Here is an 18,396-nt window from a genome sequence, read left to right on the forward strand (position 1 = left end):
TCTTGTGTTATATGTCTAATTATCTTTATAAATAAATATATTAAATTATCAGCAATTTGGTTTTATCTCTCTAGAGAACCCTGTCTAACACAACACCCCTTCAAGATAGCTTCTATCCTAGCTCTGTTGTCAATGTGAGGTCCAGAGGTGAGATTAAAACTCAGCAAGCATGACTTCAGAGTCTTGTCCTATAGAGTCTTGACCTTGACTCTATAGGAGAAATTAAGCACATTGAAAACAGAGAGATGTGTTTGTTACTAAAAATGCCTAGTTCAGATCTACACATCTGAACTTGGCACTCCTTCAATTCTGATGGATAGGTCTGAGGATCCGGAGGGGGTTAATGGAAGCACGGGTAGATGGAGGATTGACGTAAAAGAAGTGGACATTTCTCAGTAGCCCATCCTTGCGTGGCCTCCTACCTAAGGGGTTCAAGTATCTGGAGAACTTGCTGATGATGACTGGGGACAAGACTGGGGATGGGGTGGGAGTGGAGGCAAGGCAGGGTCCTTGGTACCTGGGTATTCCTCAGTTGGAGTTGTTGGGGAGTACAGAGCAAGGAGGGGGAATTAGAAGGTGCCTCTTTAGGAAAGAAGGTGGCTGTGTGAGAATGGGCTCGGCCATGTATTTCCCTGGGTAGGATGAGCTGCTCAGCTACTGCTGGGCTTTCAGTGGCCAACTTTATGGGCTCTCTCTCTTTTTTTTTTTTTAGCTTAGGGAAAACCTGTGGCTCCCTGCTGGGAGCTGGGACCCAGACGGGCTTCCCCACCAGAATCAGTACCATTCTTTTAAGAAATGTGCTATGCAACTGGGTGCATACCATCTGTCCATGTATTTATCTTCTGGACAAGAAGGCAAAGTTTTATGTCATTTTGCAAGCCTGACAAGCCCTCACCCAAATGCAAACATGTATTTCTAGCACATTTTCCAGAACAGATTTGAGATGTGCCACAGGCAGTATTCCAATAGTAAATATTTGCAAAGTTTCAGACCATTTATTTTTGTCTCAGTTATTAACCTCCCAAACAGTACACATCTCTCTCTCACACACCCAGACTTTACTGACTCAGTCTGTGTTTATCAACATAAGCCCCTACAGTACACTTTCCTCTGATTTTCACATTAAAGAAAAACGTTTTTATTCAGCATGTTCTTAGCAAATACTATGAGCTGAATGTTTTTCTTAGCATGGGTGATACGCCACTAGCCATAAGCTGTTGGCTGCCATGCAGCTCACAGCCATGGAAAGCAGTCAGACAACAGTCCAGTCCAACTGGCAACCCCAAGTGAAATATCGATGAGCAGGGGGAGGCTTGAGGAAAGGGACTGCATATGAACTGGGGCTGGAAATCCCTGTGCACCAGCAGCCATTGCCTGTTCGCTATCAAGCTGCCCCCATTCATTTAGATGTTGGAAGAAGTCTGTCCTGGTTTACAAAGCCGCTCTGACATGCATCCTTCAACCCACCTTTTATTTATTTTTTGGATGAATTTCAAAGTAAAACAGATATTCTCATACTTCTCTTAGAACACAGCAACATGAAAATCATTAATAGTTCATCATTCAATGTTTCGTTGAACTCAAATTTTGCATTGAATGAAATACACACATTTTAAATGTACGTTCGCTGGGTTCTGAAAATACATATACTGTGTAATTCCAAACTCGTATTGAGATACAGGTCCTCGTGATCACTCCGTAAATCTCCCCCACTGCTTTGTAGTCACCCGGCCATCGCCACTCATGACAGACCACTATGCGGATTTTTCCCCATTACGTGTGTTTTTTTCTACTCAAGAATACCATATACATAGAACCAAACAGTTGGTGCCCTTTTGGCCTGGCTTGTGAAGATGGCATTTTTTAGATTAATTCATGTTGTTGTGTGTATTCTTTTTTGTTGCGCTTATTGCTAAGTCGCATACTACTTTGTGGGCATACTGTAATTTGTTTCCTATCCTCTTATGGCAATATGGGCAATTCCAAATTCCCTGGAAGAGATGAGTGCGTCCAGTGCTGCTTCAGCTTGTTGAGGCTTTTCAGTGGTTACTGTGTGTCAATTCCGGAGAGCTCAGTTCTGGCTCATGCTTTCAGTGCAGCGTGGACTGCTTCCTTCGGTACCATTGGTTCTTGGTTCCATGCTAACACTTCAAAAGAATCATTTTACTGGGGGCTCTTAAACAGCTCTTATAACAATTCACACATCAATTATATCAAGCACATTTGTACATATGTTGCCATCATCCTTTTCAAAACATTTTCTTTCTACTTGCGCCCTTGGTATCAGCTCCTCATTTTCCCCTTCCTCTTGCACTCCAACCCTTGTGAACCCTTGATAAATTATAAATTAGTATTATTACCATATCTCACACTATCCACTGTCTCCCTTCACCCACTTTTCTGTTGTTTGTCCCGCTCGGGATGGTGGGGGTGTTACACATCGATCATTATGGTCGGTTCCCTCTTTCCCCCTCTTCTTCCCCCAACTTCCCCTACCCTCCTGGTATCGCTTACCCCCATTATCGTTCCTGAGGGGCTTATCTGCCCTGGATTCCGTGTGTTGAGAGCTCTTACCTGTACCAGTGTACATGCTCCGGGCCAGCCGGATTTGTAAGGTAGAACTGGGGTCATAATAGTGGGGGGGATGGGACGAAGCATTTAACAACTAGAGGAATGGTGTGTGTTCCATCAGTTCCATGCTAACACTTGGCTTGGTTGAATATCGACTAATGAATTTGGGCATAGAGACTGTATATTCTTTCCATCTTCTTTTGATGCTTTCTGTATCATTCCCTATTTTGCCCCTAGAATCTTTCAATATTGCAACTTGAGGCGTGAATATTTCCTTCATTTCTTTCCGTTTTAAGATATGCTGAGTGTGTTCTTGCCTTTTGGTTCTCAAACTCCAGCCCTGGACACGTTTCACTGTCACGCCGTGCTTTGTCGTCCGGAGCTGCCCTTTGCATCTTCCGTCCAGTTAGCTCACTCTGTCGGTTCTTCTACTTACTTTAGCTACGCTATGATTGAGAGCAAGGTTCAGGGTCTTTCCCGGCATCCACCTTGATCTTTTCTTTTTTTCTATCTTTTTAATGTTTTGCTTTCTTCCCGTATGATGTTCATGACGTCATTGATCTTCTGTCATCAATGTTTTAAATGTCCCTGGTGCATTACATCTGTTGTTGAGATGTTCTTGACATTCGGCTGGGAGAGTCTCAAGGCTGTTGTTTGGGTCTCACGGACTTGTTTTAGTTTTCTTCAGCTTCCACCTGACGTTACGTGTGAGCAGTTGATAGTCTGACCCACAATTAGCCTCTGGCCTCATTTTAGCTGCTGGTATTGAACTTCTTCACCCTCTCTTCCCAGTTTGATTTATGTGTATTCCATCTGGAGAAAACTACATGTGCAATTGGTGTTTGTGTTGTTGAGACAAAGGTATTGGTGATGAAATGTGCAAAAGCAACCTAGCCAACTGACTTAAAGGGATACATATTTGTACACATTCCAAAGAAAGAAGACGCAACAGAATGTGAAAATTATAACAATATCATTGCTATCATACGCAAGTAAAATTTTGCTGAAGATCATTCAACAATGGTCACAGCACTACATTGACAAGGAACTGCCAAAATTCAAGTTGGATTTAGAGGACATGGAACCAGGGATATTTGTGCTGACATGAGATGGATCTTGGCTGAAAGCAGAATATCTGAATGGTGTTTACTTGTGTTTGTTGACTATGGAAAGGCATTCGACTGTGTGAATCATAATAAAGCATGGATAGCCTTGAGAAGAATGGGAATTCCAGAACACTTAATTGTGCATTTGGGACCTGCGCATGGGTCGAGGCAGCTGTCCGAACATAACAGGAGAATACTGCAGGTCTTAAAATCAAAAAGGTGTCCATCAGGGTTGTATCCTTTCACCACACTCTTTCAAGCTGTATGCTGCATTCGGATTTCATCAGAGCCACTGGCTTATATGAAAAAGAATGGGGCATTAGGACTGGAGGAAGGCTTATTAACGACCTGTGATAGGCAGATGACACAACTTACCTTGCTTGCTGAAAGTGAGGAGTGCTTGAAGCACTTGTTGATGACCAAGGAGTGCAGCCTTCAGTATGGATTACAACATGATGTCAAGAAGACCCAAATCCTCACAACTGGACCAATAGGTAACCTCAGGATAAACAGAGGAAAGGTTGAAGTAGCCAAGGATTTCACCTTGCTTGGATCCACCGTCAGTGTTCCTGGAGGTAGCAGTCAGGAGATCAACTGACTAATGGCTTTGGGTACATCTACTGCAACAAGACATCTCTAAAGTGTTGACAAGCAAGGACGTTACTTTGAGGACTAAGATGTGGCTGACCCAAGCCATGAGCTTTTTGATCACCACACATGCAAGTGAAAGTTCGACGCTGAATAAGCAAGCTTGGAGAAGAAGCGATGCATTTGAATGAAGGTGCCGGCCAAGAATATTGAAAGTACCATGGACTGCCAGAAGGAGGTGCAAATCTGTCTTGAACGAAGTACCAAAAACCAAACCAAGCTCACTGCTATCAATTTGATGCCGACTCAGAGGAAAAGGCCATCATGCTTAGTGAAGTCGAGAGACAGTGAAAAGGAGGAAGACCCTTGACAATACTGATGAGTGTGGTGGCTGCCACCATGGCGCACACAGGCAGTGATTGTGGGGAGGGTGCAGGACTGGGCAGTGCTGTCGTCTGCTGTGTGTAAGAGCACTGCGAGTCAGAACTGACTTCGCGGCACAACATATCTGGGCATGTTATCAGGCGAGACCCAAACCTGGACAAGGACATGGTGTTTGGTAAGGAAGTCAGCCCCAACGAGGGAGGCCGTCAATGTCAATGATGTACATTGACGTAGTGGCTCTAACAGTGGGCTCAAACCGGATAATTGTGAGGGTGGCACAGGACCGGACATAACTAAGTTGCTGTGAGGCGGGATGGACCTGATGACACTGAACCATAACAATATATGGATTAAAATATTTTTTAAAAAGAAAAAAGAAAAGATGCCCATTGCTGTCAAGTAGACCCCAATTCCTAAAGATGCCGTAGGGTAGTGGATCACTCTGCAGGATTTCTGAGGTAACACATCGTCACATCTTGCTACATTCTACAGAGCAGCTGGTGAGTTCCAGCCACCAAGCTTTGGATCAGCATCCAAGAGTGGTGCTCTGCTTTCGTGAGCATGTTTCTGTTTCTCAGAAAGATCATGGGAATGGACTCGCTAGGCCACAGGTACACAGTTGTCTGGCTTTCTGAGAGACTGAGAGGCTTCCTCAGTATGGTTTTATTATTTTACACTTCTGTCCGTGAGTATGAAAATTCTAGTTGCTCCACAATCTTGCCAGTGTTTGGGATTTTCTATGTATTTAATTTTAGTCATTCTGGTGAATGGACAGGAGCCCTGGTCATGATGTGCTGGGCTCCTCACTGCAAAGTCAGCATTCCAAACCTCCAGCCGCTCCTCAAGAGAAATAGGGGCTTTCTTCACCCCTCGAGTTAGTCTGGAAACCCGCAAGGGCAGTTCTACCCCGTCCTGTGGGATCACGATGACTCAGCATTGACTCAACGCCAGGGAGTTTGGTTTTGAGTTTTGGCGAATGTATAGTATTACCTCATTGTGGTTTGCAATTGTATTTTGTTGGCCACCAATGATGTGCACTTGACTTTAATCTGAACCTGATTTCATTTTGAGTCATATTGATCTATGAGTCAAAACTGACTTGACGGCAGTGAGTTTTGATCTTCTTATAATGTAAATGATTGCAAGATTGCTTTTTATCGATTTTCTGAATGTTAAGAGTTGCCCCTCTCTACTGCCTTACGTGAGTGCTGAGAGCTATGTCAGTGTGCTTGTGATCCACCTGTGAATCGTCACAGGACTGGGGGTGAGCATGCACAGTTCATAACTTCAGACGCACAAACATCTCTCTAACACCCAAGGAAGGTAGGTCCCTACAACAGCACGCATTGCCTCCAGGTTCTATAGGACAGTCAGTCCCTGGGATGACTGCCACGTGCTTTCCGATAGGCTGTGAACATTCTTCACCTTCAGAAAAAGTTTGATTTGCTACCACAGTTAAGACCAGATTCAGAGTAATATTGATACATGTAACATGTCCAGGTAATTGCGTGTAAATATTGGGTAACCTCACATCTTCTCTGCCCCAAAGAAGAGCAATTGTTCACTCAGCACATGGCATTCCCAACATGACTAAGCCAGTTGCTTCTTAAGTCTCTCTCTTGACTTCTTATTAAATGACAATGCTGACTTATGTGCTGTTAATTTGAACTAGTTGAAAATCTTTGTTTTTGGGGGGTCATCATGACTTATGTCTCTGGGACGTGGAGGTGGGCAGCCAAGGGTGTCTGTCCTCTGGGAGCCCTAGGTGCTTATTAGCCTCTCAGCTGTTGTTTTACTCCAGGTTCGCCCGAGAGACACAGAAGAGAGAAATTTGCTTTAAGAAAGTGGCTCATGCCAGTGATCCCCAAATCTGTAGGTCAAGCAAGAAGCTAGAGGTTCCTCCAAAATCGGTAGTCAGGCGATGGGAAGGCTGAGGAGGTTCTAGCAGCATCTCTTCATCGTCGCGGCAGAACATACGCTAGGGAAGCTCCCTGTTTGCTCGTAAGGCCTTCGAACTGATTGAGTGTCTTTATGAAGGGAAATCTGCTTTAATTAAGACCAGCTAATTTAATAGCATCAAAGTTTGATAACAACGTCTATAGTAGTGTTTGACCGAGCAGCTGGGCACTGCAGCCTCGATAACTTGACACACGAAGTTCACTATCCTAGTCATTTATCCAGATCCTAAGAACAGATCAGGGGCAACATTAGCACAAAGGGCAGCGAAGGATGATAAAAGCTCATGGGCTATGGAAGGAGATTTGTTTTCACATAAGCCCCTTAATTCCCTTGTGCCTCAGGCTCCTCATTTGCCCGCTAGAGATGGTAGAACCCCTTCGCTGCTGAAGAAGGTCCCCCTCTCTGTGAGCTGCCCCTCCCCGTGCTGTCCCATGCTTCTCCCTGCACCTTGCGGCTCACTTCCCCTTAAATATCGGTCTGCCCTTGGACAAAAACATGGCATTGACTCCAGCAAGTTACTCGATCTCGCCACGCTTTAGTTTCCACAACTATAAATTGGAGTAAGTATAGCATCCACATTATAGAATTATTGTGATGGTGAAATCATTCACTGTGGATACTTAGCATGGTTCTTGATAGATAATATAGTTAGTATTATTCATTGACATCACATAGCTGAAACTTTGAGACTAACAATTGTGATGTTAGACATAATTGACTATTAATATTCAGTTCAGGAAATATTTATAATAAATTTTCAACAGTGACTCATTATTATAAACTACTTGATGGAAAATATGTAGCTATTAATGAAGGAGAGCTAAATAATGTATTGAAAATTATTTATAATAGAATAGTAAGTGGAAAAAGCAGGACACCCAATAAATTCTATCCTACCAGGTCAATCATGTAGCACCTCTGTAGTTGTTAGATTTGAGTATTCATCTGAAGTGAGGCACACATATAAGCGTGAGATGGAGCAGGGCCTTCTATGCACTTACACTACATTATCATTGAAAGAACATTCTTTTTCCTCATGGTAAAGATACATGTAACATATGTGGGTAAATAGAAAAATATTACAGTGTAAAACTGTAGTTTCTCAACATCTTCCACTCTGTCTATATACTTCGGAAGGCGATGTTTCCATCTGTTTAACCTTTACCTACAGATCTCTGCCCTCTGCAATTTATACTACTTACAGAGGGTAGATTTAGTATCCCTGAGGGACTGTTTCTTTTAAATGTGTTCCTTTTAAATGGCCTTTTAGTTTGGGGAACCAGAGGAAGTTTGAAGGAGCAAAATCAGGGGTGCAGGGTAGCCAGGGTAAAGTTTCCCAGTGAAATTCCCGTAGGCCGACCTCGCTACCTTCAAAGAATGAGCAGGCACGTTGTCATAAAGAAAGAAAGAAAAATTCCTCAGTACTGTACAACTTTCCCATCGTTTTCTCATCAGCTCCCCATTGTCTTAATGAGCTCCTAGGTTCTTTGAAACATCTCATACCCTTTGGAATTCCAAAACCAGTCACCATAATCTTCTGAACGGACTTCTCTGCCTTGAGTTTGACCGCCAGCGGGTCCCCTCGGAAGCCACTGATTTGATTGGACCTCTCTTTGAAGGCATCCTAGTGAGACCAGGACTGGCGGATGAGTGGTAGAACTCGCCTGCAGCCATTCTTTGGTCACTGAAACATATTTAAACATGGCTTGCTTGGAAGACACCGGTGCATATATGAACAGGCACCCTGTAGCAATGCTTCTTACTTCCCCTTCTATCTAGAACAGACCAGTGGATAAAGACCTAAGTTTATTAGTGGTACCCAGGAAGGGTGGGAGGGAACGAGGAGGAGAGACTCATTGCTTAGGGGACACGGAGCTTTTGTTAAAGGTGATGGGGAATTTGGAAATGGATGGTGGTGATGCATGTGATTAATGTCACTGAATTAGAAGAAAATTCATTTTGTAAAGCAAACAGACAACTTTCTTTCACATGAAGTTCTTCAGTGAGGCCCCAACAATCGTGACGATGCTTGTGTTTTTCCTTCAGTTTTCTGGCAGTTAACGTGGACACAGTCGGCCAACTCGCCTTTCTGTTGAAAGCAGTGAATTTTCGTGCAAGGGTTCTTCAACGGAGTTTGGTGGCCAGAATTTATAATAAGGTAAGAAAATGCACTGTGATATATTTCCTCTTTATCTGTGTTTAAGGCACATTCATTTATTCCTAGTGAACCACCTAATTGTCAGTGTAGTGGAGGAGAGTAAGCTTGGCTCTAAGCTTCTGGAACTGCCTAGAGTTTCGCGTGGCAGCATTGTTGCTTTGCAGGCTAGATGCTTTGTTGGCCTCCTGTGGAATTCCACACACTGGCACCACTGGCTGCCGTGGGACTTCATGAGCAAACTTAAATTTTTGTCCTTACTGACAATGAAAATTCATTGTTCTCTATGGATAATCAATGTCTTCTTTTCTAAGGGAACCAGGGTACATTAGACATACATAAAAATTAATGGATAGATTAGCCTGAAATGTACTTTTCTACTTTCTTACTTTCTATTAAGATGTCCATGAAACTTGCAGAAAATAGAACACCTTCCATAATCAGTGATAGAAATAGAGAGGGATTTTTTGCTAAGTACAGGACCAGTCAGGTTTATTTGAGCAAACTTACCCTGGCCCAGCAAGACCCCGAGGAAAGCCTTTACCATCCCACTCCTCTCTCCAAGAGATCCTAGCGGGATAATGTGTTACGCTTTGGGATGCTAACTACAACATCAGTTCAAGACCACCAACCAGCCACTCCTTGGGAAAATGATGAGGCTCTCTGCTTCTTTAAAGCTGTACAGCCTTGAACCTAAAGGGGGAGTTCTACTCTGCCGTACAGAGTCACTATGAGTCAGAATCAATTAGATGGCAATAGATTTGGAATTTATTGACCCAGACTCAGAGCCTCAGGGCTATTATACCCAGAAACCAGACCACACCTTCCTTCTTGATGAGAATTAAGTTCTAAGGGGCCAGAACTGAGGGACACACACATTTCCCCCTTCAATTCTCCTTTTATATCAAGTCCAAGTTTCTATTTCCTAGTATACAGCACAGAGTGGGAGGATGGGAGAACGACTTGTAGCACGTGGAGATGCGTATTCCGTTAGGAAGTGCTCTACCGCAGTGGTTCTCAACCTTCCTAAGGCCTTGACCCTTTCATACAGTTCCTCATGTGGTGGTGACCCCCAACCATAGCATTATTTTCGTTGCTACTTCATGACCGTCATTTTGCTACTGTTATGAATTGGGCAACCCCTGTGAAAGGGTCGTTGGGTCCCCAAAGGGGTCATGACCCACAGGTTGAGAACGGATGCTCTACAGGAAGAGCCCTGAAAAGAGTGGACAAGAACCTTCCCAGTGCAGCAGAGTCTGACGTGCGGAGAATGTGCTGGAAGGTGAGCCTCGCACACAAACCAATTCATCCTCCTGTAGAGATCTGAACCGAGGGGAGACTCTGCCAGAAAGCAAGGGCACATCTGGAGGGGTGTGTGTGTGTTAAAGTACCGCCTACAAAACATGGTGACAGCCAAAACAAAAGCAAGATACGGTCAAAGGCAAATAAAGGCTCTAGAGGCACGAGAGAGCAGAATTAACAAAGTGACATGAGAACCAGTGAATTCGCATTCTGAGACCGTAGAGGAAAAGGATCCAGATGAAATCATAATAAGAGACAACACTAAATACTGAGCGAACATAGTAGAAATCTAATCGATGGATAACAAATATTCCAAAAAAATTCTGGAACCGAAATAATAACCACAGACATAATAGAAAAAAGCTTTCCCAGCGTTAAAAATAGTTAAATTATTAATGGTAAAATTAGGTGCCTTGGCTTATACTCGAGTATATATGGTAATTTCAGTTCATGAGTATAGGCAACAGGAGGAAAATGGTAGCTACTAAGAATTGAATGCAATTTCACTCAAATGACCTGACTTAAAAATTGCTCAAAACCTGCTCCAAATGACATTCAAAATCAATCGCTCAGAACAAGGAAGTCTTGATATAAAAGGACTAAAATAACCAATTCAGTAAAGAGTGACATCAATAAATACATTCTAAAAATTAGTTGTGAAAGTAAATAAAGAAGCAAGCATATATTTTCTGGGGAAAAAAGGAAAAAAAATTGATGAGTCACCTGATTCTATAATAGATTGGGTTTGTAATACTAAAACATGAAAAACTTTTTTTTTTCGTGAATTGGATGAAGGTTTGCAGAGCAGATCAGTTTTCCACGGACAAACCAGACACGTTTTGTTTCACATCGTGGGGTGCAATCCCCACAGTGTGCATCGCTCATCTCACACCTCTGTGCTTCGGTTTCCACTCCTTCTTCTTTCCTCACCCTTCTGGGATTTTTCCTGGAATCAGTGCTAGCCTTTGGATCGCAAATGATTGCTTACTGTAAGGTGCGTGTGTTAGATATGTTTTAAGGTAGCTTGAAGCATAAGTAGAACAAAAGTATGCTAAATTTGTTACTTTAATTACAGGGGAGCCAGAGACAATGGCTTCTTGTGACTTTGATCAGGAAAAACACATAAGTTTACACAGGAGGGTGTTTCCCCAAAAATCATGGGAGAATTCTGTGATCTTTTAATAGCATTTTCCCTACACCATTTTTGAAGCCTCTCCCCTCCCACCTCAGCCCTACGTCTATGTTTCCTTATATCGAAAGTTAATGTCATAAGTACAGTGGATGCTTGTTTCCAAATTCGTGCAGAAGACAGAAACGAAGGTGACACATAAGCCTGACAACACCAGACGGCTGTGTGGCCGCAGGCGGAGCAAAGAAGACCAAGCCAGAAAGCCCATCCCCAGAGAAGGCGCGGGTGCTGTCCCACTAAGTGCCCCGGCTCCGTGTCTCCAGAGCTATGTAGGGAGTGCCCACTGCCAGCTGCACCTCGATTTTGTCCAGGGATTGTTGAGTAAAACCTGTTCTCTTTTCCTTGTGACAGCTCCCTCATCTCTGTCTACTTTGACTTCCTACAGGACTCCTCTTCCTGGTCCTGGGGGAGCGGTGATTTGATATTGGACTGCACTGATGTATAATTACTTACAATCAACATTTCCATCACAACATGTGCTCTTAATTCTATGATCGATACACTATAGAGAGGCAGCTTCTGGTACATTTCAAGTTTAGGGGGCCATAAATCCCTCCAGTCCTCACCTCGAAGAGATGAAGGATCCAACTGAAAATAGACCATCATACGAAATGAATAGAAATTTCAGTTTCTCTCAGTAGACTTTCAATTGGATTAGAAATAAATCTAATTATATATATGCTATATTAAAAAAACAAAGAGGATCCCTGTCGGCATAGGGGTTGCACATTGGGCTGTTAACCTCAAAGTCAGTGATGGAATCTACCAGCCTCCCTACTTCTGCCTCAATAAAGATTTGCAGCCTCAGAAACCCTAGGGGGCCCATTCTACTCTGTCCTACAGGGCTACCAACAGTGAGATATAACCCTGCTCAATGGCAGGAGGCTTGTTTGCTTCTTTGTGTATAAAAACACAAGGAACCCTGGTTAAACATTGGGTGGCTAACTGAAAGATAGACCGTTCGAACCCACCAGCAGTCTCTTAGGAGAAAGATGAGACAATTGGTTTATGTAAATATTTACAGTCTCAGAAACCCTATGGAACAATTCTACTCTTTCTTACAGGGCCATTGTGAGTCAGAATTGATTGAATAGCAGAGGAATTATTTTTGCTGTTTGTTTATAAAAATCCATCTAATTATACACATTTTGTACTGAAACATCTAATTATGTACATCAAAAAATGATATGATGAGGAAGCAAAGCTATGGATAGAGGTATAAACATAGCTGTGCACATAAGTAAATATATTAATTCATAAAAATAGAGATATTGGCCCATGGACATATATTTATATGGCAATACCCTGAGGAAGTGGATGGACTTTGGGCCTCTGGCTCAAGCCCCTCCCTCAATGCAAGAACACTGTTCTAACAACCTGGCATTCTGTGATGCTCACCTTCCTGACAAGATCGCTGAAGACAAAAATGGGTGCACATGCAAATGTGGTGACAAAAGCTGATGGTGCCCAGCTATCAAAAGATATAGCATCTGGGGTCTTAAAGGCTTGAAGTTAAACAAGTGGTCATCTAACTGAGAAACAACAAAGCCCACATGGAAGAAGCACACCAGCCTGTGCGATCATGAGGTGTCGATGAAATCAGGTAGCAGGCACCAGAAGACCCAAAACAAACAAACAAAAAAACCATATTGTTGAGAACGAGGGGAGCCGAGCAGGGAGCCAAAGCCCATCTTTAGACAGTAGAACATCTCCTTACAGAAGGGTTACAAAGAAGGGATGGGTCAGCCAGGGCGCTGGTTCTTTGAGGCTTCCTCACCCCACCCCACCCCCACTATCATGACCCCAGTCCTGCCTTTCAGTTCTGGCTAGATCAGAGCATGTACACTGGTACAGATAAGAGCTCACAACACATAGAATCCAGGGCAGATAAACCCCTCAGGACAGAAATGGGGGAGTAGCAGTTCCAGGAGGTTAAGGGGAAGCAGAGGGGAGGAAGGGGGAACTGATCCCAATGATTGATGCATAACTCACCCTCCCCCACCCTATCCCCCCGCCAAGGGGTCTGAACAACAGAAAGTGGGTGAAGGGAGACACTGGTCAGTGTAAGATATGAAATAATAATAATAATTTATAATTTATCAAGGAGTCACAAGGGTGGGAGGGAGGGAAAAAAAGAGGAGCTGATACCAAGGGCTCAAATAGAAAATAAATGTTTAGAAAATGATGATAGCAACATATGTACAAATGTTCTTGATACAATTGATATGTGGAATGTTATAAGAGCTGTAAGAGCCCCCAATAAAATGATTTTGAAAAAGAGAGGGATGTGAAAAAATAAGAAAAAGAAGATGAATAAGAATATATATCGAGCAACAAGGTATTTTCAGAACATTATTGATGTTAAGCTTTTAAAAAGTAGAATTTAAAAGCATAAAACAGTACGAAATGATACTGGATCATGAGATGTTCATGTGCCATACAAAGTAACATGTGTGGTAGTCAGCATCCCCAATTTCCCGCCTCCTCATGTTTACACTCCCGTGTAGGCCTCCCAAGTTACACCAGGGTTGTCTATGTCATTTAATGCAGAAGGGATGCGATCTCAATTCTGAGCCTAGATTGTAAAAGACAACTATGGTTCCCCTCTTGGTCACTCAGTTGCTCACCTCTCCCTCTCTCATGGATCCCTGGCTGTGGGAAAAGCCGTGTCATGAGCATGCCCAACAGGGAGGTCCAGGTGGAAAGAGCAGAAACATCCTGCCAAACCCACAAGAGTGAGTGTAGAAGTGGACCCTTCCACCCCAGTCATATTCAGAGACTGCAGGCACTGGGGAACTCCACAGCTGGCTGCAACCTCGCAAGGGACTCCCTACTAAGCAGTTGCTCAATTCCTGACCTTCAGAAGTGGTATGAGATCATAGATGTTTGCTGCTTAAGTATACTAAGCTTGTGGGTAATTTTTTTACACCTCAATAGATAACTAATGAAGGTTTGGGATCTAGCAGTAGGACACTGATGTAACAAAAACCTGGAAGATGGATGTGAGTTGGAACTTGGCATTGAGCTTCAAGAAGCGCTTTAGTGAAAGCTTACAGTAGCTTGAAAAGAGTGTTAATAACAACCTCATGGTCTTTGATAAGGTTGTGGGTGAGGACGCGCAGGAAAGTGAGGTCAATGCTGTCAGAAACTTAAGAAGGGAATTCTTGTTATGTGGTGGCAAAAAGTGTAGTCTCAAGGTTGCCTGCGTTATGGGGGAAGTAGAAAATGTCCCCAATGAACCAGGTGGTTTAGCTAAAGAGATTTTCAACCAGAGAGTTGACAGTATCCACTGTTGCTTGTTGTGAGATGGGCGGGGAGAGAAGCTAAAGAAAGACCGTTTACCATGAAGTAATTGGAACTTGTGATTTTGAAGAGTCCCAAGTTCTCCAGATGGGGAGAAAAAGAAGCTAAAATTAAGAAGTTGCTTCAAAACAACAACAGAAACGCTCAAATGATTTATCTAAAGATAAAGGATAACTGTAAAATCCATTAAGATCTCAAAAAGATCATAAGTAGGACTTTAGTCTGACAAAATACCTCATAATCACCCAAATCCAAAACCAAAACAAAAAAACCCAACCTATTGCCATTGACTTGATTCTGCCTCATAGCTGCCTAATAGGACGGAGTAGAACTGCCCTCTTGGATTTTGGAGGCTGTAAATATTCATGGGACCAAAAGCTGCATCTTCCCCCCTCGGAGTGGCCGTGGGCGCAAACAGCTGACAGTGTAACCCGTGATGCCATCTGGGTTTCTAAAGTGCCTCCTGGATTCTCCCCATCAAGCGAGAGGACTTCTAGAACCTTTAAAGGAGTCTCTTTTCCTTTATCTTTCTCAGCCTCCCCTGGTGGGTCGAGAAGGGGCTATCTCAAAGCAGTTTGTAGGTATGGCTTTTGCTTGTTGGCCTTAAAAAAAACAACAACCATAGGACACTCACAAGATGTTAATATTAGCTCACAAAAATATTAGCTCAATATTTTCAGCGTGGGTTAAAATGCATAGAACCAGAACGAAATGGAGTCTGTGGGTCACCTAGCTTCTAAACCTGCAAACATGTCCTTCGTGTCCTGAAAAAGCCCTTTCTAATGAAAAAGGAAGAGGGCCTTAACCCACAGAACCAACAGCCTGCTGAGTGGAGCCAGGAGTCCTGGAAATTATTAACTCTTGAGTAGGGATAGAATTGAGTCCTAATCAAGAACTTTGGATATTTTCCCAAGTGAATTCAGAACTGCTATGGACCCCGGGCCCCAGTCATCCTCTTATTTTCCTACGTTTTGATGAAGAGTGTATGTCATGATTGCCCTGTCTCCATCCTACGTGGATATGTAAAGCATACTATTTGTCTTTCTGGTTCATAGGTCTTCAAGTTGAGAGGAAATGCACTTAAGGGATGATATCCGAGGAAACCTATCTTCACCTAGACCTCACTTAGTACAGTGAGTGGATGCTATAATAGGATGAAACTTTCTGTAGGCCTTTGTAAGGAGTGAATGTGCTTTTGGAAAAGTGTAATTTATTGAAGGCCAGATGTTGGGTTTTGATAGCTAGCCTCCAAGGTGACCTCCAATGATTCACCTCCCCTGACGTTCACCCCATTAGGGATTCCCCTCCCAGATAGTAACAGGGTTTGCCCGTGTGTCCAACAAAATACAGCAGACACGAGGCAGGTCTATTCTGAGATTAGAGTATAAAAACATTGTAAGATGGTTAATACTCCCTCTCTGGGATAACTTGCTCCAGGGAAATCCAGGCCATGAGCTGTCCCTGTGGTAAGGAAGCGAAATGTCTTGTCAGATCTCTGTGGCTGAGCTGGGAGGTGTATCCCTTTACCCCGAGGTGAGGGCAGCTTAGAGAGGGAGCCCGAGTGAGTAGCACTCAGCTAAAAAGTACCTAGATTTTAACCCTTAGAAATGTGTGAGATATTGAAAGTTTGCGGTTTTAAGATGCTAAATTAGAAGCGCATTTGTTGGACTGCAATGGATGAATAATACAGCATCTGAAAGCAAATATGATCAATAGTTCTGGCAATGACACCCATGGAGTGTTTTTCTTAAAAAAAAGTGGGTAACACAAATTTTTGTTGCCATTACTAATATAAGTTAGCAGTCTTCTCTGTCTCCAGCAACATGATGCACATAACCAGCGCTTCTGCTTTCTTGGTTACCGTGTAGACAGTGCCAGAATAAATGTTCTTAACAGCGTACCCTTTGAGGCTGTAAACACTGTCAGATTATTCTAGAGACTAGTCGAACCAAACTGTGCTCCCCCAACACTGTATCAGCACACACATTTCTCCATTGTTTATAACTTTGTTGTTTATAACTTTCTTTCTCCAACTCTTTAACTTTTGACCTTAAGGTCTTGGGAGTCTACTGTCTTCTTTCATATCTTTATTTTATTGACAGTAAGAATAGAATTGCTGTAAAATATCTATGTTCAATTCTATTTTCAGCGGGGTGATAGAGGCTCCCCAATACTTAGTAGAGATTCAGCACTATTTTCTGCTTTTAGTTGTGCTTTGCCAGAGACAAATTAGTTCATATTTCCCCACGTGTCTTTTTTCTGCTTTAGGGGAGAAGAAAACCTGTGTGCACATCTGAGTACGTTTTCTGTACAAAAGAAACATAAACATTAGGCATATCGTGTGGTGGAAGAATGAGAAGGGTTTTAGATTCTGCCAATTAGATTTTACCACTTCTGAGACCTGGCCTCCGTATCTATGAATTTGGTATCGTGAAAGTAGGCACCACACCAGACTTTTTGCAAAAGTGGAATAAGAATATGTAAAACAAAACAAAGCAAAAAAATAGTTCCTAAAACTACAAGCCTTGCTTACATGTTGATTATTTGCATCACTACTAATACTACTAACCATTTTATGGTCAAATCAATCTGATTAAATATTATTGCGTAGTATCTGTTTTCTAGAGCTATAATGAGAAGCCTGAGGAGGTTTTATTAAGATTTGCTTGTGCCTTGGCGGTACTTCAAGTCTAAGATGTGGCAGGAAGACAAGCCCATGTCTCATTTTAATCCCAGGCAAATTGAAATCAGCTCAAGGCAAAAACAACCCTACAAATTCAGAGAAAAGAATATTGACTTCTACGTTTCAGTTTGCATTTTTGGCCCAGCTTTTTGCTCAGCTAGCTATGTGTTGGCTTATGTCTACCTGGATTAATGTTATGTAACTTGAAATAAAATTATTCTGTTCAGGAATTTAAACATCTGACCCAAACAGGGTCTTGATGACAGTCTTTGATTGGTATCCAGAGGGAATGTGATTTCATTAGAAAGCCAGGAGCCTGTAAGGAAAACCTGTGATCTGGTCACAGTCTTTAGGGGAAGAGGCAAACCGCATGGGGTTGTTTCACGACGGTGTGCTAGGGTACCTGGTCCGCTGATCTCCCTCTGGACCCATTCTGGATTGGTTCTAGCTTTAAATGTTTCTCAATAGATGTTTTCCCCATGGCCTATTTTAGTATTGCTGATGGCCTTGTCTTCCCTTCTTTTGGGCCTTTGGTATATGTCTTTGGTATATAAAGCACAGAAGGGGCGGATATATAGAGACAGTAATTGATGTCATGACTTGTTGGGGATATGGGGCAGGAGGAGGTGGAAGGGAATTGGTGAGCAATTGGTGGAGACCGGAAGAGGGAAGATGCACAGGAACTGATGTTTGTATGTACAATGCTTTGTAAATACACCTGAACTATGAAAAAATCATCAGTTCATTAATTTAAAAAAACATGAGTATGTTTCAGAAATCTGTGCTCTCCTTAGTTTTCCAGTACTCTCTCCCACAGAGTCCATACTGACTCCTAGAGCCCCTAAGCACGGGGTAGAACTGCCCCTGTAGGTTTCAAAGGCTGTCAGTCTTTATGGGACCATAAAGCTTTACCTTTCTCCCTCCAAGTGGCTGTTGAGTTTGAACTGCTGACCTTATAGTTAGCAGCCCAGTGTGTAACCCACTATGCCACCAGGACTCCTCTCCTTTCAGTACTGGTCTTTACTTTGTCAGAAAACCCCACTTCATTTTAAAGACATGGAGACACCAGGACAGTCTTCTTGGTGGTGAAGAGACTGCTGGGTTGTCAAGAAAGAAAAAGCCCTCAGAATGATCTGGTGGTCGGGCAGATGTAGAA

The 18,396-nt window shown here is 42.9% G+C and overlaps 1 protein-coding gene across 1 annotated transcript in view; it reads left to right on the forward strand.

Moving 5' to 3' along the window:
- Positions 1-18,396, forward strand: part of ACOXL (acyl-CoA oxidase like) — a 392,883-nt gene that overhangs the window by 290,644 nt on the left and 83,843 nt on the right. Inside the window, 1 exon segment of the mRNA XM_045287148.1 lies at positions 8,655-8,766. Coding sequence (XP_045143083.1) covers positions 8,655-8,766 — 112 coding nt within the window.

Source organism: Echinops telfairi, unplaced genomic scaffold (genome assembly GCF_000313985.2).
Source record: "Echinops telfairi isolate 266 unplaced genomic scaffold, ASM31398v2 ScPeMD7_11;HRSCAF=52, whole genome shotgun sequence".
Classification (NCBI taxonomy): Eukaryota; Metazoa; Chordata; class Mammalia; order Afrosoricida; family Tenrecidae; genus Echinops; species Echinops telfairi.